The 23,083-nt window shown below is 38.1% G+C and overlaps 1 protein-coding gene across 2 annotated transcripts; it reads right to left on the bottom strand.

The window, feature by feature from the left end:
• Nucleotides 1–2,682: 2,682 nt before the first annotated feature.
• ARL6 (ADP ribosylation factor like GTPase 6) lies at nt 2,683–22,512 on the bottom strand. Of its 2 annotated transcripts, none has more exons than XM_068424933.1 (8): nt 22,424–22,512; nt 19,904–20,054; nt 16,580–16,644; nt 14,778–14,846; nt 12,378–12,472; nt 8,417–8,546; nt 6,913–6,968; nt 2,683–4,288 (listed from the first exon to the last, which is right to left on the bottom strand). In XM_068424933.1, exons 2-8 carry the CDS (start codon nt 20,024–20,026, stop codon nt 4,263–4,265), a joined length of 564 nt encoding a protein of 187 aa, XP_068281034.1. In that variant the 5' UTR covers nt 20,027–20,054; nt 22,424–22,512; the 3' UTR covers nt 2,683–4,262. The 2 variants fall into 2 exon arrangements, with proteins under 2 accessions (XP_068281034.1, XP_068281035.1); XM_068424934.1 differs by having other exon boundaries at nt 16,583–16,644.
• Nucleotides 22,513–23,083: the final 571 nt, after the last annotated feature.

Raw genomic sequence — 23,083 nt, 5'->3', positions numbered from 1 at the left:
TTTTAAGGATTGATTTTTGAAAAAGGGTAGTAGCAGTGGGTTTCACGCTATTATTAGAAAAGTGGAAAAAGTAAACATGATTGATTCGCACGGTGAGATCCTGACGTCCACTGAAAGAGAACAGTACGTTATCACATATGCACTGTATTTCTGAGAGCAAAACTTCACATGGCTAGAAATATCCAGCCAATTAAGTAGCAATCTGCTGACTGAACAGTGGTAAATTAATTAAGTACTGGTTCATACCAACACAGATGCTTTCATGATGTAACTTACTGTGACAGGAGCTACAGAGCCTCATAACTAAAGTATGGTCACAGAATATTACTAAAAACACTTGACATTTGTTATAAGACAGCATTAAAAGTCCTGAATTCTGATTAGCTAGTACACATAATATTACTTTTTCATAGTAACAGTGCATTTTACAATTTAAGCAGTCAAGTATGGGCTGTGCAATAATAATAAAAAAAAAAAGATCAGGGCCTATCAAGTTAACCTTTCAAACTTCCCTGACTTTTCTGAAAGAGGAGAGTTGAAGCCTTTTCTCAGTAGTCTCCTTTTTTGCTTTTTTTTATTCCAGTCTTCTGTGACCTTCTCTCATTATCTGTTTTGTTTCTCAGAAGAAACAACAGGGAAGGGATCTGCAAAGTTTCACTAGCAGAGTACTCAACAAAAGTTAAAAGGAGCACACCAGAAAGTTTAGGAGCAAGATTTGTAAGGATTTCTGTGAAACAGAAATAAGGCAGGCCAGAAAGAATCAGAGAAATGGGCAACAAATTAATCATAAGGAGAATGATTTCCCAAACAAGTAAAACTTAAAAAAACCCCAGAACTTTGAAGATTAAACTGTATTTCTTGGCATACGAAATGTTTGCTTTTAAGGACAAGTATTTTGAATCAACGTTAATTTTATTTCTTACTACTAACAAAATGTTATTTCCTCATTAGAGCTTCTGAGGCATGAGCTGTTCTAAGGAAGCACTAAAATGCAATGTTACCATTCCACATATTGCCCCATCAGAATGCCTTCCTGTAGACAAGTGAGTGCAGCTGAGCTGTTGTGTCTAGCCTTTAACAGCAGCTTATCTTTCTTATTAGTAAATAAAAAACCCCAAGCATATTATAGTTAGAGGGCTGAGATTAAAAGAAGGATCCACTACATTTACATCCTAACACTTAGAATGGCACTTACTTAACAGAAAATTGCCCAGGAGTCTTCAGGCCACACAGCCCCACAGCATACTTGCAAGTAGCTACAAGTTAAGTACATAAGTTCCCATGGACTTATGTCCCAAGTACCAGAGAGGCAAGGCTAGAAAGAATTAGGATTCACCCATTTACCTGATAGCCCACACTTGGTGAAAGAATAGATGTAGGAGGCAACACTTCATATGTGAGAATGACTGCCTCATGTTTCAGCTGAAAATGCTACAGTCTTAAGAATTACCAGGCATATTTTAAGTAAATTTATAAATACGTAGGAGGGCAGTGTGCTAGTGCACAGAAGCAACAGCACATAACATCTGTAGGGTGTAAAGACCAAACTCTCTCAGAGTGTCTTTCACTCTACTGCTTTTTGAGTTCCCACTTAATGCATACACCTATAGTAACATGGAAAAAAAAAAAAAAAAGGAGTCTTCTGCAAGTCTTATTTAAACCTCCAAAGGAACTTGTCTGCTTTGTTCTTAAGGCACAATGAACTCGTACATGCGAACTGTCTTGGAGCATCCAGGTAGAACTCATTACTCTAATTATTTTAACATCCTAACTGTAACGGGAGAACAGCATTGAAGACTGACAGCCACTGGGCCCTCAGAGAACAACTCCAAAGAAGCCGTTTTGCAGATGCATGAGGCTTTTGTGCAATATATGATCCTTGAACCAAACTCAACGTTATTAGAGGAACTCGGTGCTGTAGCAACTGTGTATGTTAGGGACCTATGTCTGTACACCGGGGGTGGAGGAGAGGTGAACATGCAGACATCCCTCCAGTAGTTTTATGTTCACAGAATCACCACAAATGTTCTAGAAGTGAGAGACAAGTAAAGGCTGAAGCAGTAATGGAAATAAAATAATAAAAAAATCAAGCATTTCACTAACAGGACTGTCGCCATTGCCACTCCTTCCAATAGGTCTCCATCCAGCCCCGTGTCCTGGTAGGAGAGGAACAGAAAGAGCTGCTGAAGAAAAACCAAAACCAAAATAAGCCAACAAGGGGAACAATAATCAACATAAACAACTAACTGCTGTTTTCAAAAAGGGCATACTAACCACATCAGAAAGCAAAAAGTAAAAGACAATAGGGTACTTTCCTCAGATTCGTGGGTGGAAGAAGCAAGCAGTAGGTTCAAACATCTTCCCATGACAGCAAAAGCAATCCATAAGATAAACATAGTACTTTGTGTAGTCCAACATAAACAAACAAAAATGAGAAAGCCATCAAGGTCCAGATTATTCAAGAAAGTCAGAAATACAGACAGATTTTATATAAGAACTTTTCTTTGGTAGAAAAAAATTAATGCCAACTTAAAATTGTTTAATTTAAATAAGCCACATAAGTGAACCAAAATAATTACAAAATACATATACTCAACAAAAGATGTTTCCAACAAGTATTATTTTTGTTACCATATTATTCAATGCAAAGTAAACCAGAAAATTATCTACCCCACAATTCAGAGTTTGAAGAATGTCTCAGAATTATATATGATTTTTCCTCCTTTTTATTTGATTTTGTACAGATATTTAGATTCAGAGTTGACAGAAGGCCAAAGGTGTCACAGAAAGAGACATGAAAGAAACACTTTCACGACAAACCGAGCTGTCACAATTATAGCATCCTGTAAGAAAGATTTTTTACAGTAAGACTTCGTTCCCTCTAGCAAAGCAGGGGAGTTAATTTTAACTCTTTAATAATAACTGAAAGCATACGAAACTGTTCTACCATTTCAGGTAGGTCTCTTTGCTCCAAATATTCCTCTATTAAGTGAGCCCTAGAAGCTAATAAGACGGGGAGGGGAGCTTTTGCAAGACCTAGGTATTACATCTCCCACAGGAATGAGCTAATCACTCAGTTAAATACACTCTTCAGCGTTCCCAGTGCCAGTCTGCGTGTTTCTGGGACAAGGGAAGAGGGATTAAAGGGGAAGAGGTGGCATGACAGAAATAAAGTTCTTAGCATTGGCTTAATTTGTTAGCTATGGTACATCTTTGAAGTCAGAAGGTTTATTTTAAATTATTCTTCAAAGTAAAACAGTTTTTGTACACAACAGAAGTATAAGACACATTTCATATTAATGATCTAGTAAACTAGTGAACTGTCCCTTAACTGTGTTTCCAAAATATAACTTTCAACCATATGCTCCTTAAATATCTGGAAGAGCAGTCTAGTTTACTAGAAAGTGTAACAAATACATGCAATTAAAAAAAAAAAAAGCTTGGCAAAAGAGATACCATTTTATTACAGTATACAGTGCTATTTCCATTGGAAAGTGGACAAATTCCAAATGAAAGTAACAGAAAACCAAAAATCTCTAAGATGTAAAGACCATCAATGAACATATATAAGTTAAAAACCCAAACTATGGCATGTTGTATGTTTGAAATTTTATTGATGGGAATACAAATATAACCATGGCATATCACAAAACCAATTAATAACACTTCATTAAAAGCAGTTCCTTAAAAACATCTGCAATCATCTGAATATTTGAATCCTTGTATCTTAAATCAAAATATTCCTCCAGAAGCCTATTGTAGATGGTTAGTAAAAACACAACGTCAAACTTCACAGTAAAAAATTTGCAGGAATACCTAAAAATGGGCACCTAGAATCAGTAGGTATCTCATGCAGCTGTATTTCAGGAAGTGCTGATTATTCTTTCTCAGGAAAATAAATATTCCCATTTGGTCAAAAGGTGTCCCCCTAAAAAACAGAGGGGCATTTCCTGATGGCTAATTATCACCTAAAACTAAAATGAATGCAGATGTGTATCGTTAACACAAATTTTTTTTTTTTTTTTTTTTCCCCAAATATGCTCTCCAGTCACAAGATTCATTTTAATTCATCAGTGTGCATACCTGAGGTGCTATGTTGACTACACTCAGTTTTCCTGGAAGGGATACTAAAAGGAGACAAGTCAACACAGTACATTTTAGCTGAATTGTTCATTTTCTTTAAATCATTCTTCCTTTCCAAGGAACTTGTACACCTACTGACAAAGTTTGTAAAAGAACGCCATACATCTTTTATTTATCTCTCATGTCTTCATTGCTCGGATTTGATCTGTTAATAAAAAGAAACAGCTAGTCTTAACAAGATGAATTCTTTCTGTATTTTGCTTGTTGAAAACATAACCCAGTATTGTTAAGGTTATAGAACTACACTAATAGATATTTTGATGTAGTTACAAGAATAGGGGACAATGCAGTCAGAGTTGTTTTCAACTTTCTCATCCACTTATGAAGTTCCTCCACAGCCAGGTTGTTTCCCCTAAATGTTGCTAATTAAACAGGAAGACTTCGACATAATTCAATTTTTATCTCTTTCAGGCTTATAAGGTCACTTTGATAAGAATAAGGCTTGGAATTTTACTTTATCAAGTACGCTTTTCAATTCCTTGTACACATTTCAGCATCCACATAACCAAACATGAACTAACTCGCCAAGAGCAAAAGATTTAAAGTTTGTTTTTGAATAACTCACATGAAAACTTCTTTGCTTTCAGTAGCCACACCTCTATACTGCTGCCTGATTGCCACTTCTCAATTAACTTCAAACATTTCCTTAAATGTACTGCATCTCCATTACAAAATGTGGGAATCAGCACACTTTCCCCCACTAATAGGGAACCTGAGCTGGGTTTAGACTGTTGTGAGACAGATTAATTTTACCCTACTGATGATGTGTCATTGCAATAGTAACCCCATTACAAAATAGAAATACACAAACACAGCCTTTGCTAGGGTAAAAAAGGCAAAACCTTCTGCCCCTGCAGCCCCAAATCTATGAACTGCCTGTAATGAGTCTTCAACAGGTACCTAAGGAAAGCATGACTGCTGACAAGGAGAACTGTACGTTCATTAACTAGGTGTCATTTCCTCCACTGAATTCTATGGCATCCACGGGCTGTGATTTAGGGACCACTATACCTTAAGATTTGTTCCAAATATTTCCATCCAGCGCTCTAAGAATGAGGAGGAGAATCATAGCAAAAATTTGTTCTTGAAATATCAAAGTCTCCATCCATTAAAAGTATAATTGCCAAACTGCACATGCTGAGGCAGCAATACAGATTAAACCTAACCCCTCTTAAGCTTTTGGGGACACTGAGCCAGGGAGTTAAAGGAAATTTTTAGATAAAGCCCATCCCTGAAGTATTTCAGCTCAGAAAATTAAGAAGTTTAACAATCCATGAGAAGTGAATAGCTGTGAAGAGCTACATAAGGGAGTGACAGCAGAAGCACCTGCTTACTGTGCTTAAAAATCTACATATACAACTTAAATATTTTGTTAGAAAATATTTAGACAAGCATTTGAGATACTTTTAAGTAGCTTGAAGCCACGTACAAAACCATCAACTCGAAATTTGAATTGAAACTTAGAAGGTTCCTCAAAGATAAGCAGAGACTCTGAAAAATCACAGGAAAATATCACAAAATCAGAACTCTGCCTGAAATTAGGAGAAAGTATGTGATTTGGAATCTGTCTCTGTGATAAAAGGATACAGCAGTGAAGGAAACTCAGTAGTAAGATCATGGTTCCCCACCACAGAACTCTTAGATGGTGGAGGATGCATCACTGTTCTTCTGTAGGGCAGTAAACCTCTTTGTAAAGACTATTTTTGGCTAGTGTCCCTTCCTCTGAAAACGTGACCAAATGTTTTTGCACTGTGTAATAACATAGTAAAATAAACCATCTCTTTCTAATTAGCCATAAGGATTCTAAGGAGAAAAGCCAGTCTGGTATCCATAGGTGAATGGAGATATGTTAAATCAGGGACAATGCTGGATATTATCCTTAGCTGCGTTTTGAAGGGAGCGAGTTTAGTGGCACTGACTCTGGAATATCGCTGACATCTAGTGGCTGCCACAGCACAGAACACGCCAGCACAGAGACACGGTCTTGCACCTTCAGATCATACTACGCTACTTAATACACTCACAACGTAAGCAACGTAAATTGGGGAGCTAAAATTAGAATGAGTCTACCAAAACAATACCACACTTCACTATTCTATACACTTAGCAGTACACGGGAGGACAAAAGAAACCAGACCCTTACCAACATACAACAGAAGGATATCCAGCATCCACACCAAGTTTGTAATTAAAAATGTGTATGTAATACATCATCTAAGCTGGATCTGATATTTTCTATGTAGTTAGGAGTGTCTGCATATGCTATGATCGTTATAACATAAGCTGTTCTTAGTTTGGCTCTAGATTAAAGAACTGAAGTTGAATAATCAAAACTAGTGTATTTGTCTGTTATTTTTCTAGCCTGCTTATTTACCATTTCCTGATACATAACATTACGTTATGTAAAACTGGGACAGGACAGTAAGAATAAAGCAAAGAACAAACTGAACTACCACAATAATAAATTGAAGTGCAGGAGCTGGTATTATTGTTTACAAGAAAGTGTTACACTGTTTGCAAAAGTATGCATTAATATTTCATAGGACACACTTTTGTCAAGGGAAACCGACATGATCTTTTGTGCACACTAAGGAGGTAAATGAAAGGCAAATATGAGATAGAGCATCAGTACTCACTGTGTAATTTGATCTGACAGCAGAAGCAGACAGAAAGAAAACAAAGGAAATAATAAAGAAAACACCTTAGAAAATAAAAAAAGTTTAACAGAATGAACACAGAGCAAGAGAATTACCTATGAGAAATACATACCTTGGAGCCAATCCACACCTTCTTGTAATCCTTCTCCTTTAAGAGCATCACTGGCACTGAAAGAAACAAATCAAATTACAGGAACATTCTAAAAATACCAGTTTTAGTGGAGTCATCACTATCCTTGTAATCTCCAGAATTGTAAAGTAGCATCAAGTACAGTTTACTTAAGTTTTCTTCACGTGGAGAAGGATGCTTCTCAAATGATATATTCTAGAGTATCTGCCCAATACAGAAACACCATTTCAAGATGTGATCTATTTTAATTCCAGTTTCAAGGCAGAGGAATCGTTCCTAGAACATGAGGGGTTCTGGAAGATCTCGCACACAAGGCAGCCACATTGTTCTGTGTCACCTGCACTTAGGTAACTCCCTCCTCAGACTATGCTATAAAAGATGTTTACCACCTAAAACAACAGCAATGTTTTTGGAAAAGACCTTTAAGATCAAGTCCAATCGTCCTCCCACGCAGTTCCTACATACAGCGAGAATGTTGGAGTACTGGAGGAAGAAAGAATAGTGAGTACACACTTCATTGTAACAGCAACGCTAGGAGCGTCTGTTCATATATATTAATATTAAGCTACACTGAGAACAGTGTAAATCTACCTTTTGAATCACAGGGGTATAATTGTTTAAAGGCCTCTCATTCTTAAGCTTATGAAAACTAGCATAGCAGTGAAACTGGACTGTTACTGTGGTTAGCTAGAAAATTATCTTCCAAGGAGCTTGGGAATTCTAATTTCTGAGACAAAAAGCAGTGACCCCAAAACAATCCCCAGGTAATCAAGTTTAATATTAAAGGAGCTAAAATGAAAATGGTAGTTTTCAGCAGCATTTAGCTGCTGATTTCACTTTTATTTATTGTATCTGAGGACTTTAATAAGACAAAAATCTAACTTCTGTAAACCACTTCTGATAAAGGAAGACGTTTTTTTCCTTGGGAACACTGGCACAAAATCCTTCTACTTATATGAAAGCTTACATCCTTCAGAAAAGACAAGACACTAGCTCCTACAACTAAAAAGCCCCTCAAACATTACATGGTATAAAGAGTATGGTGGCCTTTCAACAGTAGTTTACTAAAGCATCTGCAGAGTGGAAAAAAAACAACTCTAAAGGTTTTATTGTTGATACTCTGAAACCTGCAAGACAAACTGGCAGCAGCACTCTGATAACAATTCTACTCCATTTCCCAGCAAAAATAATAGCAGCTATTCTTCTGATAAGAATGCCGCTTTCTGATTTCACTAGAAGTCCTCCATTTCATTATTTAGGCAACAGTTCTACTGTGAAAATTTGCAAGACACAGTCTACATGAATGCATTGTGCGTTTGAAACAACTTTCATAGCAAGTATTGTAATATTACTACTGTTTCCACATGTGGCAGCACAGCATTTTTATCTGGTTGATTTAATTTATGTTATCTGAGTGGCATGATACAGCCAAAATATGAATGTACAAAGTAATACCAATAAAAGGGTAGAAAAAAGGGAAATTTACCAGATATGCCAAGGCTTGTCTTTGATGTTTTCTAATGACAGTAACTGAGATACTTTCACAGATGATATTGCATCCCTGAGGTCCATCTTGTTAGCAAAGAAGAGAATAGGCAGTCGACGGTGCTTAATATCTAGGCATGAGCAGAAACAGAACTATCATGACATTATGCAGCACTTACTAATCTCTACATGTAATAAGTTACAAACAATATAGGAAGATAATTTGCTCACCTATAACTGCAATTCTCTGAAATTGTATCCTACCAAGACACACACTGTTGGGTCACATGGCCTCAGATGCACGCTTCAAGACTGCTCACAAACTTTCTGGCAGGCTTTGGGATTTTCCACCCCCTCTCCCCCTAACTTATACATACATTTAAAGCTGTAGGTATAAATTGCTGGTGAAGCTGAGGAAAAGGAGATGAAACAACTGCCAACAAATACTACACATCTCTGCTTAGTGAGGACTGGATGTGTAAAATGGGCAGAAAAATGATTTGTGTTCATTCACAACCTCACAACAATAGTTGCATAAGGGTAGTATGAATTATCCTTTAGCATCCTGGAGATCATTCATGACTTCATAAAATAGGAAAAAAAATGCACATGTCTGGACATCCCTTATCCTACCTTCACTTGAAGAAGGGCTTCTTTTCCAGAAGCTCTTCTCAGCTAGCAGTGAGAACTACAGACCAAACCACTCGGAATTTCTGGCATACTTACACATTTAAAAACATAAGCCTTGCTGATTACCACAAAAGACTAAAGAGTCATTGGAAGGAAACAAAGTATACTCTCTTCAACCTGACAGATGTAAAACTGCCAAAAAATTACCAGCGCCAAGACTAACTGTAAGAATTTTTCACATTATTGAAACAAAGGATGAATTACAGGATTAAAGAAAATCTAGATTTGAGTCTATCAATCAGTTATTGATGGCAAAAGAATTTACCCCCCCGCCTCCAGTGAAAATTGCTATACAGGCTCTTTTTAAAATAGTAAAAAGAAAAGGTTATTTTACACAGGAAACAAGCTAAGGATTTATTCAAAAACTTCAAACATAAGCCAGCTGCCCCCGCTCATGGAAGGGGGGGAACAACCAAAAAAACCCAACAAACTGTCCATGCTGAAGTGGTTTGAACCTTCCTAATTATGTTCTTTTCAAATCCCCTACTGAACCTTGCCACAACATCAGTGGACATCACACTATCTACCCATACTCAGAGATCTTGAGTGCTGACCAAAATGCTGACATTTTTTGCAACTATTTACCCTGTCTGGAGCTATTTTTTCCTCTGATATCCTCTAACACTAATCAAAGGCCTCAAAATACAAGCACAGAGTATCAATAAATCTGTTTTGATTCTATAGTGGAACAGCTGTTGTGGCTTCTGATTGAAACTTCTACATTAATCTATAGTATAATTAAATGAACCCTGATATCCACAGGTTGCAGGTTATGGATGAATTTACACCACAGAAATTAGCTGACGTGCAAATAGCCAAGTTGATCAAGGAACATTCAGGCTTTTTTTAAAGCAAATAAAAAGGGGCACAACCTACCCACATAGACTCATAAATGTACACTTAAAGCTGTTTGCTAAATAAAGTGGTGGTCTCAGAAATTTACATTATTTCCTACCTTATGACATTGTTTCCTAACATGCAGTATTTCCCACACACAACTTTTACAGTTATTAATGGAAAACTAATGTCAGCTATCATTTTCTAGTTGCAAGTAGTTATGAGTTAACACATTAAAAAAAAAATCCCATAGACTAGATATGTGTGATGTGTAATTTTATACAAAGATTTTCAAATTTACAGGAATTTCAGTTTGTTTTAGAAGCATGTGCTGGAGGTCAAGTGACCCAAGAGTCAATATCTAAAACAAGTCATCTACAGACTACCATCTTGCAAAATGCTGAAGAATGAAGTTTGATTAAAAAAAAATACGTTAACAGTGATCATTAAACAAGCTATTATTTGCAGAGTGCATTGTCCACTTATGTAAAAATAATTTATAGTTCTGATTCACAAAACAGTCCCAGCTAGTACAACTTCTAGCCCCGTTAATGCTTCACAGTACACATTCCCTTTCACCTGACAACCTCAGGCAAAGTCTGGCAAAAAGAGAACAGTTTTACTGAAGGATTGCTAAGATTTTCAGAGACAGGAATTGATTCAAGGTTGTTACCCTGCATCCATTTAAATCTTAAGTAAACATGTAAATTTAAACCACTCCAGTGGTTTACAGAGGTTCAGGATGTTCACAGAGGCAGAAGCATAGATGGGGAGAAAGTAGGGTATGCAGGAAGAAAAGCAGAAGGGTAATACAAAGAAAAATATTGATATAGAAGTTATATATTGATTCAGTTAACAGCTACTTTTATCAAACATTACTACTAGAAGAACTTATTATTCTTTTTGCTTCTCTTAGGTGTGACCTATCAAAACCCAAAACGATAAACCAGGAACACTGTTGCTGCATTTGAACTGAGCTGCTCCAAGGCAGAAATATAAAACTGCCCTTTCCTGATTCTAGGGAACATACTAGGTGGTCATAGCCATGGTCTTTCAGAAGTAGAAGACACAAACACATCAACAACTGAACAGTGCTGATCTGCTAGATCAGCATTAATAACCTATTAATGTCTAAATGAAAAGTCCCACCTAGGCTTGCACCTCCTCAGTCTTAACGTTTTCACTCTTTTCCCTTCTAATAATCCAGTAACTTACTACAGCAGTCTTTACTTCCCACCCTTGGTCCTGTGTGGTTTCCATTTTACCAACAGAATCGTCTTTTACTACTGTGGACAATACCTGCTTTGGTACAAAGTTCCCTGGCCTCTATGTAATCCACCTGCAGCCTTTGGTTCACCTCATTCTCCCCTTTGACCTTTGCAAGACTGTCTTTTCAGTGTCTGCATTTGAAGTGGCCCATACCCTTGAACATGAAATGAAGAGGGTCCACTCAGCTCACACACACTCAGTTACAGCATTTTTGTTGATGAATTCATGTATTACATGCAGTCTTCACAGAAAATAAAATCATAGTAACATAATTGCCCCTATCACATACTAGTTTTCTTGGTTAGAAATGCAAGTCAGCTTCTCCTTTCTTACTTTCAGCATGGTAACCCCACAAGTTAAGGCTTGGCCAGCTTAATAAATAAGACATCACAGGATTATTTCACCTTTAAGTTTCCTACATGTAGTTTTATAATCTGTTTAGTCAGAGCAGCTACCTAAAGTGCTGAAAGTCAAAATTGCATATTGCCTACAAAAACATTCCAGTAATGTTGGCTATATGGAAAGGCAAAGAAGGGAAGAATTGACCAATCTCAGAACTTAATTAAAGAAGTGTAGCCTCATGTAAAAAAAAAAAAACAACAAAAAACCAAACAAAAACCCTAAAACCAACCCCTTAATCATGAATTCTCTCATACCCTCTTCCATCCCATGTATCCTTTTATAGGCTATTGAAACTGACTGGTATAATTATCCCTTCTTATTTCTGGCTAAAGCATAATTGTAAAAAAAAAAAAAAAGCTAATGAAGATGAAAAAAAGAAATCACAAGTTACATTAAAGGAATTAGCTGTCTTCATGGAAAAATCTAGACAGGGAGATACATTTTGTATGTGTGTGTCATCACATACAGGCTCTCCAGCTTCCAAAGGGTCAAAGTCTGTTCTTCCTCAAAACAATGCAACTTTTGATCAATATTGATTAATAAGAGACCAGTCCAACTCAGTGTAGCCAACTAAGTATGATCAGTTTGTAAATGTGAATAGGTATTAAAAAAACCCCAAACTTATTGAAGACGATTATTGTTCTAGTATTCATGAATGGCTAAAGTATTTGCAAAGTACTCAGAATGCAGAATGTGTCAGATAAGGGCTTTTCTTAAGACAACATAACAAATATGGAGACAGAAGGGGAAAAAAGCCTCCTCACCTGGATGATTCAGAAGGGTGTCAAGTTCTTCTCTGGCCACAACCATTCTTAATTTGTCACTGCTATCAATGACAAAAATAATGGCCTGGCCTTCTCTGCATAACATAAAAAGAGCACAGAGGCAAATTATAGGTTCTCTTAAACTGTGATTAAGAAAAGGCTTCAGAAGAAACACCAAAAAAAAAGCAAACAAACTTGATTTTTTTCCTCTAATTTTTGTTGTTATTTACCATTAACATTTGAATCCAGTCTTATTTCTGAAATTCAATCTTTTGGTAACCTGCTTAATTTTTTGAGACATGAGGTTGGTAACTGCGTGACTCATATAAGGTTCAGTCTACACAGACCCTTCAGAAAACGCTTAATTTCCCTACTGAGGCTGAAAAATGAACTCTGAAAATGTAACCAACTGCTATTCTGACAGTGTGGTCAGACAAAGAAAATCTCAAGATAGGTTTCTGTAGAAATTCTTTATTTCCTACACTAAAACAAGTTTATTTAGAGAAAGGTCAATCACCTTTGTAGAAGAAACTGTGTGTCCACAGCTGTTTAACAACTAGGCCTATGCAGATTAATTTAACTTTTGTAAAAGTTTTCATAAACAGGATCTTTCTTTTGTTTTGAATAACAGGTAAAAACTTCCAACTATGTCAAATCATTAAGACGTTTTGCAGGCAGTATGACCACAGTGACAACATATATACAACTATTCAACTCATTATTTCAAGATATTACTGATACTTTATGACTTGATGTTCCATTTATTAAAACTTATTTGAAAGCAAAATAAAGTCTGACCAATTCAGATGAACAGTTTTAAACACCCACAAAAAGTATTTTTAATTTACATTTTAATGTAATATTCACTTCTCCTTTGTTTTACATTTCTCTGAGACACCATTACGGATATATTCTTCATCCCCCCGGCACCATCTACCTTCATATTTTGGTAAGTCCTAGACCTACTGATAAAACAAAAATAACTTGACCAGTCTAAGACTGCATGAGAAGGTTCATTCTTTTCTGGAGCACAGAAGAACTTTAACAGCAAATAAAGCTTTTGCATATTGGCTGAAAATGCCTAAGGAATTTTTATGAGCATACAGTATTTTTCTAGAGGAAACAGAGTCTTAGTAGGCATTCACTACCAAAAAATAACTTCACAAACAAGTAACAGTAATAGGGACACAACATGAGTTTACATATATTCAAGACTTTGAGGACATCCTAGAAGATGGTTTCCAGACAAATAGAAGAAAAGGGCAAGCTTCAAGTACTTCATAGCAGCTACTTAGACACTTGATCATATTTGATTGTCATTTTGCAATTCTTGCAAAATTAAATCTTGCTTAACTTTATAAACTGAACAGCATATTATTATTTTTATATTTTTCTTAGAAGTTAATCTTAAATGTGTGACTACTGCACTGGATCAGGAACAGAGGTGGATACAAGCGCACATTTCACCGTCAGCATTACCTAAGAAACTCCCTTACTGTTAAGATGAAAAAAGCTGTTTATGCCACACAATGGGTAAGTTACTGCATTAAATACAGCAGTCAAAAATTACTTGCCTATGAAGCACTTGGCTAGCATTTTGAGAGCAGCTTAAGAGCATCAGTTACTGAAATCCAAAAGATTTGGGAGACATACGGCTAACACTCTTGAACAATGAAGATCTCCTACACACACAACAAATTTTCAAATTGCTAACACGTATTTTGCACAGAAAGGAGATGAAGTGTTAATCCTTGAAGCTCTAGCACATTAAATATTAATATTAAATCAATATTATAATCTTCAGAATTTCTCTGTTCTATTTCTCCAAGCTATTTCTGTGTGGTTTACTAGTGTTCACCTTATTAAATCAGCATCAGGTATTACAGAATAACAATGAGACAGCATAAATGAAGATTCAAGTTTCATTAGAAGCTAGAAAAACAGAAAATGGTATCTATTACCATTAAGGCAATACCATAGTGTTATAAAGTACAGTGAATATCCTGCTTAATAAGTAACTCGGTCAAGTTCTTCGTTACATGTGCCTCATTCTCTGAGGTTAGTTTCCCTCACCTCTAAGAATCTCAGCCATCAGCCAATATCTTTTGGGTCTTAAGTCACTTACCTACAGAACAGAAAAACAGGAGACCTAACTCATCTTGATGCTTTCTTACAGGATTGGTTTTCACGTTTCAACATTTAAATCCCATCTCTAGTACGCCGACCCAATCTTTGAGTCAGCAAGATGTCCCCAAAAGCATGGTGATTAACAGCATATAAAAATTTTCATTTTTTAGAACAGAAAGAAAAGTTGTATTTATCCAGAATGACCTTCTGTTTACACAATGTACACAACAGCTAATATGAACAGCAATGCTTTAAAATAAATGATAAGCTTACTTGTAGTAATGTTCCCAGAGGTTTCTGTATCTCCCTTGACCTGACATATCAAACACTGTGAAAGATAAACTGCAAAGAAAAGTGTATGAGGCACAGAAACAAAGAACAAAACCCAAACCCAAACTATTTTCTTTGCTACCCTGACACAAAAAAGCCAGATTAACTTGAATCCTAATCAACTGAGAAAGATTCTAAAATGAACTCTGGTTACGCTATCTGCCTTCAAACTATCCTACCCAGCTTTGCAGTCTTATTATAGAAATATTTCACAATGGAAAACATGTTTGTTTATTCTCTGAATAAAAGAACCAAACCAATTATAAAATGTTACATCAAATACAAAATAAGCTCCCATTCAGTCTCTCTTTTTATCATGTTAATATTGAATATTCTTTATAATGTTGAGTAAATGAAATTGAGATGAGCCATGACTTAAAGCCTATCTTAAATTCTGTTCCTAGACAGGCACCAATAACATCCAAAGGCTTCTGCATGCAAAATGGAAGTTTTTTTTTTTAAATAAAAATGCCACCTTCAGAAAAAAAACACATTCTGGTAATAACAGGTTACCTCAGATGACCAAGCTACAAAGGGCAGTCTTCGCGACTTTGAGATTTCATCCAAACGCTAAATACAGCAAGTCAACTTAAAGAATGTTACAAAAAATTCTGATCCACTCCTGAAATGTCTACAGAAGCAACATCGACTTCACTATTAGGCTTTCCTATTTTGGGTAGTCCCAAATAGCTCCTCGAGTGGCAGTCACACCAAAATGAGGAGGTTTAGAAAAGGAAGCTTTCCAAACATCCTTTCCACTCTATACCCAGACATCATCTCGCTCTAGACTAGCTACTCTGCCATGTATAAAGTTAGTAACAACCCCCAAACAATGTTTTGATTGTAATATTAGATTAATGAGGTTTTGGGGTGGGTTGTGGGTTTGTTTGTTAATCATTCTACATGGTATATTTGCAGGTCATCTCTCCTACTAAAGGATCAGAATAAAGGAAAGCAATATAAATTGATTTACATTCTCACACAGCCAAACCCCAAACTTCCCTTATGTGCTTTACTGAGACAGAACAGAGCTGTCGAGCCTCCCATAAAACTACAAAACCTATCAGTCCCACACATCAGCTCAAGAAATAAACAATTTTCTTACAGATCTCTCACCTAGTGGGGCATGCTGCTTGGTTTGAAAACTAACTGCACGAATTAAAAACACGCTGTGAAGGCTACAGAATAATAAAATCATATCTAATGTTACCTCTTTGAAGTATCTTTGTCTCACGACATTCCTTTTCTAAATCTTAGCCTTCATTCAACGAATGATTTCTTCCTCATTTTCCTGACCTTTGCCCCTGCCATCTTTACATCGCTAACGCTGTAGCCACCATTTCTCATTTAATGAGATTAGACTGCAGTCTCTTCCGAGTCCCTCCAGTGAGAGTGCTTAATGGAATATAGGTTACTGTCTAAGCAACTGTTTCTCCTCAAGTCTATAACAGTGCCCTATTCTGTAATTCTTAACAGACAGAAATCAGATGCTTACACATACTATTGCAAAAACCTTTTTTTTCCCCAACACATACATAGTTTTATAGCAGCACAAAACATACAATATATTCTAACACTGTCAGGCCTGGACCATGATAGACCTTGGTTACTACAACATTTCATCAAACTGCATGTCATTATACCTCCACACATTATACTCAGTTACGTGCCGCTGAAAGAGGTAATTAAGTCCAACTATTGTACATTAATTACTACTGCTGAATGGAGAAAGTGAAAGACACTACTACCTCGAGGTCTTGAATTTCTCTATGGTGAATCCTATTGTTGGAACAATGTCCTGAGTTTGAGCCTTTAAAGGAAAGAAAGTACAAATTTTACAAAAAGTTAGAAAATGTAAATATGGAAATATGTTTGAAACGTGAATACATTACAGATCTATTTTTTCCCCAAACTGTGCAAAACAAAAACTTTCTACAAATCCAGATACTTTATATTAAAAAAGTTTCCTGAAAAGTACAGTAATTCAAAATCAATGTTTTGTATTTTCTAGGAAATACAGTGAACATGTTTGGAGAAGACCATTGAAGACATTTTAGCCTCGAGAGTGAGATTTCACTCTTTACATTTGTCTTTGTGTACATGTATGTGTGGATATTACCTATGAAATAAACAGGACATAGGTTAACGTGGATGATAACAGCTTGAAGATTATGACTGAGGTCAAAGTTCACAATATTTGTGCACTTTGGAAGGCACAATGTCAACCCAAATAAGTCTGCCTCTTAGATGAAAGAGGGTATACTTCTATCAAGATATTAGATTGGCCATACTCCCAGCTTCCATCCACAGGCTGGAGGAGTCTACTTGACATTGGGAATTATACAGTAGACATTACACAATGGTCTAAGCATAGTACTATTCAAACTACTAGACCACTGGAAGAAATTTACCATTTACCACTGAGGAATGGCAAAAACATAAAGCATTATTACTAGATTTGTCTGATAACCAGGTTTACTGCTGAGCTAACCAAGGAGCCCACCAGCTAAGTTGGTACAACAGAATAGCTCCTTTAAGAAGCATCGATATTGAGCAGGGAGAAAGGCTGCATTCCTTAAATTAAAGAGCTGTCCGAGAAAGTGACATGCAATCCTTTTACAGACTTTCTAGAGTCCCTTATTAAAGACACTACCTATAAGCAGTTGACTCCTCACATACAACTGAAGCAAGCTTAGCTTGTTCACCTACAGCTTCATTACGAAAATGGCATTCCACCATCACAAACAGTTTAATCAACAGTTCCTCTCACCAAGGAAAAATTCGTGCAGAGTAGAAGAGGTTATTTCTTTAACATTTATTTCAAATGTATTTATCAGGCCCAGAAGAAAAAACTGCAAACAGATGGAGAAAGACTGGTATTTGCCAGACACCTAATATATTGCTCCTAGGGCAAAGTAGCAGTTCCTCTTAAGAAGAATGGGTTGATCCAGAGCTCAAAATCATCCCTCCACTGAATTTACTAAAAATAAACAATTTCATCAAGTCTGATCTAATGACATTTGTTGCACATTAGAGAATGTCATGTCTTGCAAGGATAGGACTTACAGAAGTTGTATGCAAAGCCACCTTCCTAAAGCATCACATTAAATGAAAACACTCAGAAGTAAATTCTCATTACACTATTTACAGTAAAGCAAACAAATTCTATTTTATTCGACTTGTGTAATCCCTTGGGACCTTCTCTAGTACCTATTATTCGATAAATCTTGAAATCTGCGTTCAACTCTAGTTAGGAATCCTTTACTGCTTAAGGCATGATATAAAAACCCTGCTACAATAGAGCTCTCAAAAATTATATAAATATGTAATTTGCCTGATATAAATTGTAGCATTTCCCCCAAACAACTGGCAGCAGATAATAAGCAGTTTATAGTCTTTGCTTATAAATCTATTTAATTTTCATTGGAAGAATAATTGTCAGGAATGGAAGAGTAGCAGACTCTTTTACCATGTTACATTTTTTAAACAATGTCCAGTGGTACTCTTCAGGAAAAGTTCAATGAAAAATCAAAACCAAAAGCTATGTCCTGATGTAAACAGCAGAAATCACAGTTTCCCAGATGCATATAACCAAGCCTCTGGCTTTGAACATGCCTACCAAAATTAATCTATTTCTATTCCATAAACATACCTAGAAACAAGGTCATCCTACTTTAAATTTGCTTAGAATACTATGCAGTCTTAGTGGTCTGAAAGACTTTTCACTGGATGAATGAACTGCAAGTATAAATGCTACTTATTTTGAAAGCTCTTCTGCTTTAAAAATGCTGAAGTCACCATTAAGTGTGCATCTTCACATTATTTCCTACTTTATTATTTATTATCTAGTTATTATTTCTCAGGAAGAGATTAAAATAAACATGATACATGTAGACAAGAACAAGCTGTTATACAACTACATTAATCCCCAGTGTTTGACACATCACTCATAATTGCAATCCTCTAGCAATTATTTAAGTGACTTAAGAAAACTGTTTCAGATCCTGATTTCAGCCATCATAAATCTGTCCTTACTGGGTGATTTTAGAAAAAACGTGCCACATTAACAGTGGTTTTTTGGGAAATGTTTTCGTACTGTGCACATACATGCTTACATTTAGTTTTAGCTAGTTGGAAACTCTTAAAATATATTTGCTCCGCTGTACTAAATCAAAAAGCTCTTCACATCTTTTCCATGGTCACATTGTCCTGGTTTGGACTAAAACAGAACTAATTTTCTTTTCAGTGATTTTTCCTTTCAGCTAAGTTTCTTCTAAGTAACTGCACTTTCTGAAACTAACTGCATGTTTTCTCACAGTGTCCGCTTCTAGGACTGATAATGCTCAAAGTTTATAGTTATTACTAAGGTAACTGCAGGAACGGTATGCAGAAAGGCTCTTGCTTAGACTGATTCCTATCGAAACCCAGGATCACTGCTAAATTTCTCACTAACTACAAGTGAAGGGCCATAAAAGGGTCGCACCTCTGGGGAGGAGCAGACAGGACAGGTGACCCAAAACTGACCAACAAAGTATCCCATCCCATACACGTCATTCTCAGTGTAAAGCTGAGGGATCACAATGGTCTCACTCTCTTCTTCTATGGCTGGCGTCCAAAGAGGACTCTGTCTGTTTTCTCCTGCCTTCAATCCCAATCTGTGCATCCCTGAATCCATTTCCCATCTGTCGCTGAGTCCAGTCTGGGCCTTCCAGGAGCCTGCCCTGCAGTGCCGGTGGTGATGTAATCGATCTTGGTTTTATATATATTTGTATATATTTAATTATTTCCATTATTATTATACTCTTTTTCATTGTTATTGATTATTAAAACTGTTAAGTCTCTCTCCCTTTTCCCTTTTCCTTCCCCTTCGGGGGGGTGGGGGTGGTGAGGAAAGGGTTAATAGAGAGCATCTGCCATGAGTTTAATAGCCTACCCAGCTCTAAACCCTGACACATATTTAGTGTAACAGCATGCAAAAACAGTTTAAACAAACATCAACTCTACAGTAAAAACATCAACAGTGAATTAGTAGGCTACTTACATTTGAAGGTTTAAGTTTATTTACTTACATTTGAAGGTTTAAGTTTATTTATGATCGTTGTTTTGCCGCTATTGTCCAAGCCAAGGCACAAAACGTGAACCTCCTTTTTCTTCAGCCCAAGCCATCCCGCTAGCTTGTCAAACAAGCCCATAATTCTGGCTCAAATACACAGGGATCACCTGGTGTTCAGAAAAATCAGAGAAGGAAAGAGCTGTTGGAAAACCATTCCATGTACAGCAGCGCTAGCACAGTGGGTGGGTATGTGGCTAAGTCGTCAAAAAAGGACAATGTGAACAAGACACTATACCAACATTGTCACAGCAGGTTTGTTTGGTACACTAAGCAAACGGAGCGTAAGCTGATTATAGCGGAGAGGCCTCGATACAAAAGTAGATTGGCTGTTTATAGCCCTGTCTAACGCAATGTCCTTGATTCACTGGGTAGCAATATTGGCACCATTCTGAGAAGTGCAAATAGGAGCACAACTCCTCCTTACCTTTCACCAAATTGGAAAAAAAAAAGGGAGACCCTTACATTTTACTTTATCAGTAGTCCAGTCAGTCATTATGATTTAGATGACAAAGCAAAATAGATTTCCCTTCTTCAGCACCTGCTAGCAATTTACTGACTCCTGAAGTAAATAAAGTACCCTCTGTCAATTCAATTCAAACTCTAATTGTAACATGCTTTGCTGATATTAACATGTATAAATTAGGAACTCATCCACTACAAACAGGAACTGATTCTAATAGATCCAACAGACATGAAGCCAGACACCATAACATTCACCCGCACGTCAGGTAGATGCCAAACTCCGACTCCTGCCCAGACACTGACTGAAGTTACCTGGCAGAGGCATATTCGAAGGAGCTTATATCATGCCTTCCCTTGTGGCACCTGGCTGAACATCGCAAAGAGCTTAACCCTTGTCTATCCTGAATGAATTCCACTAAGAATAATTTCAGCAGACAGCTGAAATATTTGTCATGCATTCAGTAACAAAGCATTTAATTAATGATAGAGGAATTTTGTGGAGTGGTGAAGGCTGTTTTTTCTCTTAATAAAGAAAACCCACACAGCACTGGACAACTCAGATTGCGATCTTAATTACCCCAGAAAATCACAGCAGGAGGAGGAAGAAGAAAACACTTTGATGACAAGTATTTGGTCTCACTTCTTCACTAACTGATTAGAAAATGATGATTAACTGCATTTTAATAGAAATAATTTTAAAATCTTTGAATTTAACAAAGTCACATAAGCCATCACCTTTGTTTACAGTATGATTTTTTTCTTTTTTAAATACAGATCCTTTTTAAAGCTTTATCTAGTGCATTTTGATTCAAGACTGGTAGTGATCTACAGAGTGGCTATGTGTGTAACAGCTACGCCCAGTTGTCACCAGATTAAACAAGCCCAACATTAGTTAAAGCAATCCCCTCAAAGAAAAAGAAATCATGATTTTTCTTCTCCTTTTGTTTTATGTCCCACTCCTTTTTTAATATACACGCAACTCTGAAAGCAAATTAAGGCTTACTGTTTATTATCAAATTAACCTGACAAAACCCTGCTCCAAACACATTACTTTCTGCTCCATTCAAGAGCCTTATCTGTATATTCTAGACAGGAAGGTCCAAAAAAATACCTTGCAGGTACCCTTAAAATGGAAAAGGAGAAAACGCAAGCACTTAAAAGATACTTCCAGGGCTTCACTTTTAAGCCCAAAAGCCTACATACACATTCTTTGACAACAGTTCCTAGCAACATTTTAATTATAGCCATCTTTTTAGCAGGTTTTCCTAACAGTTGGCAAAGTCATTATTTAATAATACAATGGGAAAAATGTACCCTTGACTTCTTGCCCTGCCCCTTTTCTCTCATTCTTTTTCTCAGCTGTGAAGAGTTACAACAATTACAGCTGGCACAGCTGATAGTTAGCCTGCAATGCTATATAGCATATGTTGGACATGTCCTAAAATTATTTAGGATAGAGTTTGGTCCAGAAACTTATCAAAATCCATAAACCTTTATCAAGAACTGTACGCCTGCCTTAAGGGCCTGTACAGGTCCCTTCCGAACTAAACGACACTGTAAGTCCGTTTAACTCACGGGGATCACTCAAACGTAAACGCTGAGGTACCGAGGCTGCCCAAGCCGGCCACAGGAATGGGCGAGGGGCCAGGACCCAGCACGCCCCCGCAGCGCCGGGCGCCAGAGCCGCGAAGCCCCTTAGCGGCCGAGATCGCGGCCGGGCTGCTCGCCGCTGCCAGCAGGACGGGGCTTCCCTACCTGCCGCCGAGCCCCCCCCCCTCGCAGCGGGCGCTCCTGCCCCGAGGCCCCGAGCCGCCCCCGGCTGCCACAGCAACAGGCAGCGGGTGCAATCCCCCCCGCCCACGGCGGGACGGTGGGCCCCGGGACGAGGAGCAGCTCCGCGCCGGTGGGGCCGGGCTCCCCGCCCACGCTCCCCACGGGAGGTCAGGGCCCGCCGGCGCCCAGGCAGCGCCCCGCGGCTCCCGCGCTCCGCACCGCCCCCGGCCGCAGCACAGACCTCGGCCCGCGAGTTGTCGGCCGGGCCCAGCCACCGCCGCTGCCGCCTGCGCCGTTGCCGAGGAAACCGCCGCCCCGCCCCCACCGATCCCTTCCCCGGCGAGGCCTCGCCCCGCCCCTTCCGGCCAACGCGCGAGGCCGGCGGTTGGGGCGGGGCACGCCCGAGGCCGCGCCCTCCGTACCGGCCCGACGGCCGGGGGCGGGTGTGAGGGGACGCGCTGGGTCTGGCCGGGCCTGTACCCGGGGCAGCACCCGGGCAGGCGGGCCCCGAGTCGGGAACCTCCTCACCTCCCGCAGCTTTGCGTGTTGCCTTCTCAGCTGTGCCCGGGCGCCTATACCGGGCAGGCGTCGCACAACTCATCCCACGGACGAGCCACATCCATTTCATCCTCGGTGTCCAACGCCTGTGTGATTTTTTTCAGATCCCTGCTCCTCTTTCTTGCACCAACTTTCTTGCACCAACTCACCCCAACAAGAGTGCTCAGATAAATCCTCTTGAGAATTACAATTAGTGTAGGAAGCAAAGCCTAATAAAAAAACATCATCAAAGGTGTTCACAGCAACTCCTGTTCTTACGCAGGCAGTTTGGTGGAGTACAATGTTCAGGGAAAATCTTAATCCACCTGTCACTGAAGTAACTACAGCAGCTGGGGTTTGGGAA

Source organism: Nyctibius grandis, chromosome 2, assembly GCF_013368605.1.
Source record: "Nyctibius grandis isolate bNycGra1 chromosome 2, bNycGra1.pri, whole genome shotgun sequence".
Taxonomy (NCBI): domain Eukaryota; kingdom Metazoa; phylum Chordata; class Aves; order Nyctibiiformes; family Nyctibiidae; genus Nyctibius; species Nyctibius grandis.
Note: the sequence above shows the minus strand (reverse complement) of the source record. Positions and strands in the feature narration are given on the sequence as shown.

What these genes read in the sequence shown, in the direction of transcription:
- ARL6 (XM_068424933.1), bottom strand. Translation starts at nt 20,026, where the DNA reads ATGGGCTTGTTTGACAAGCTAGCGGGATGGCTTGGGCTGAAGAAAAAG. An exon ending in CACCCTTCTGAATCATCCAG is followed by an intron (nt 8,547 to 12,377) that starts GTGAGGAGGCTT and finishes GCTCATGCCTAG; the next exon opens with ATATTAAGCACCGTCGACTG. An exon ending in GACAAGCCTTGGCATATCTG is followed by an intron (nt 6,969 to 8,416) that starts GTAAATTTCCCT and finishes TGTTTCTTTCAG; the next exon opens with TGCCAGTGATGCTCTTAAAG.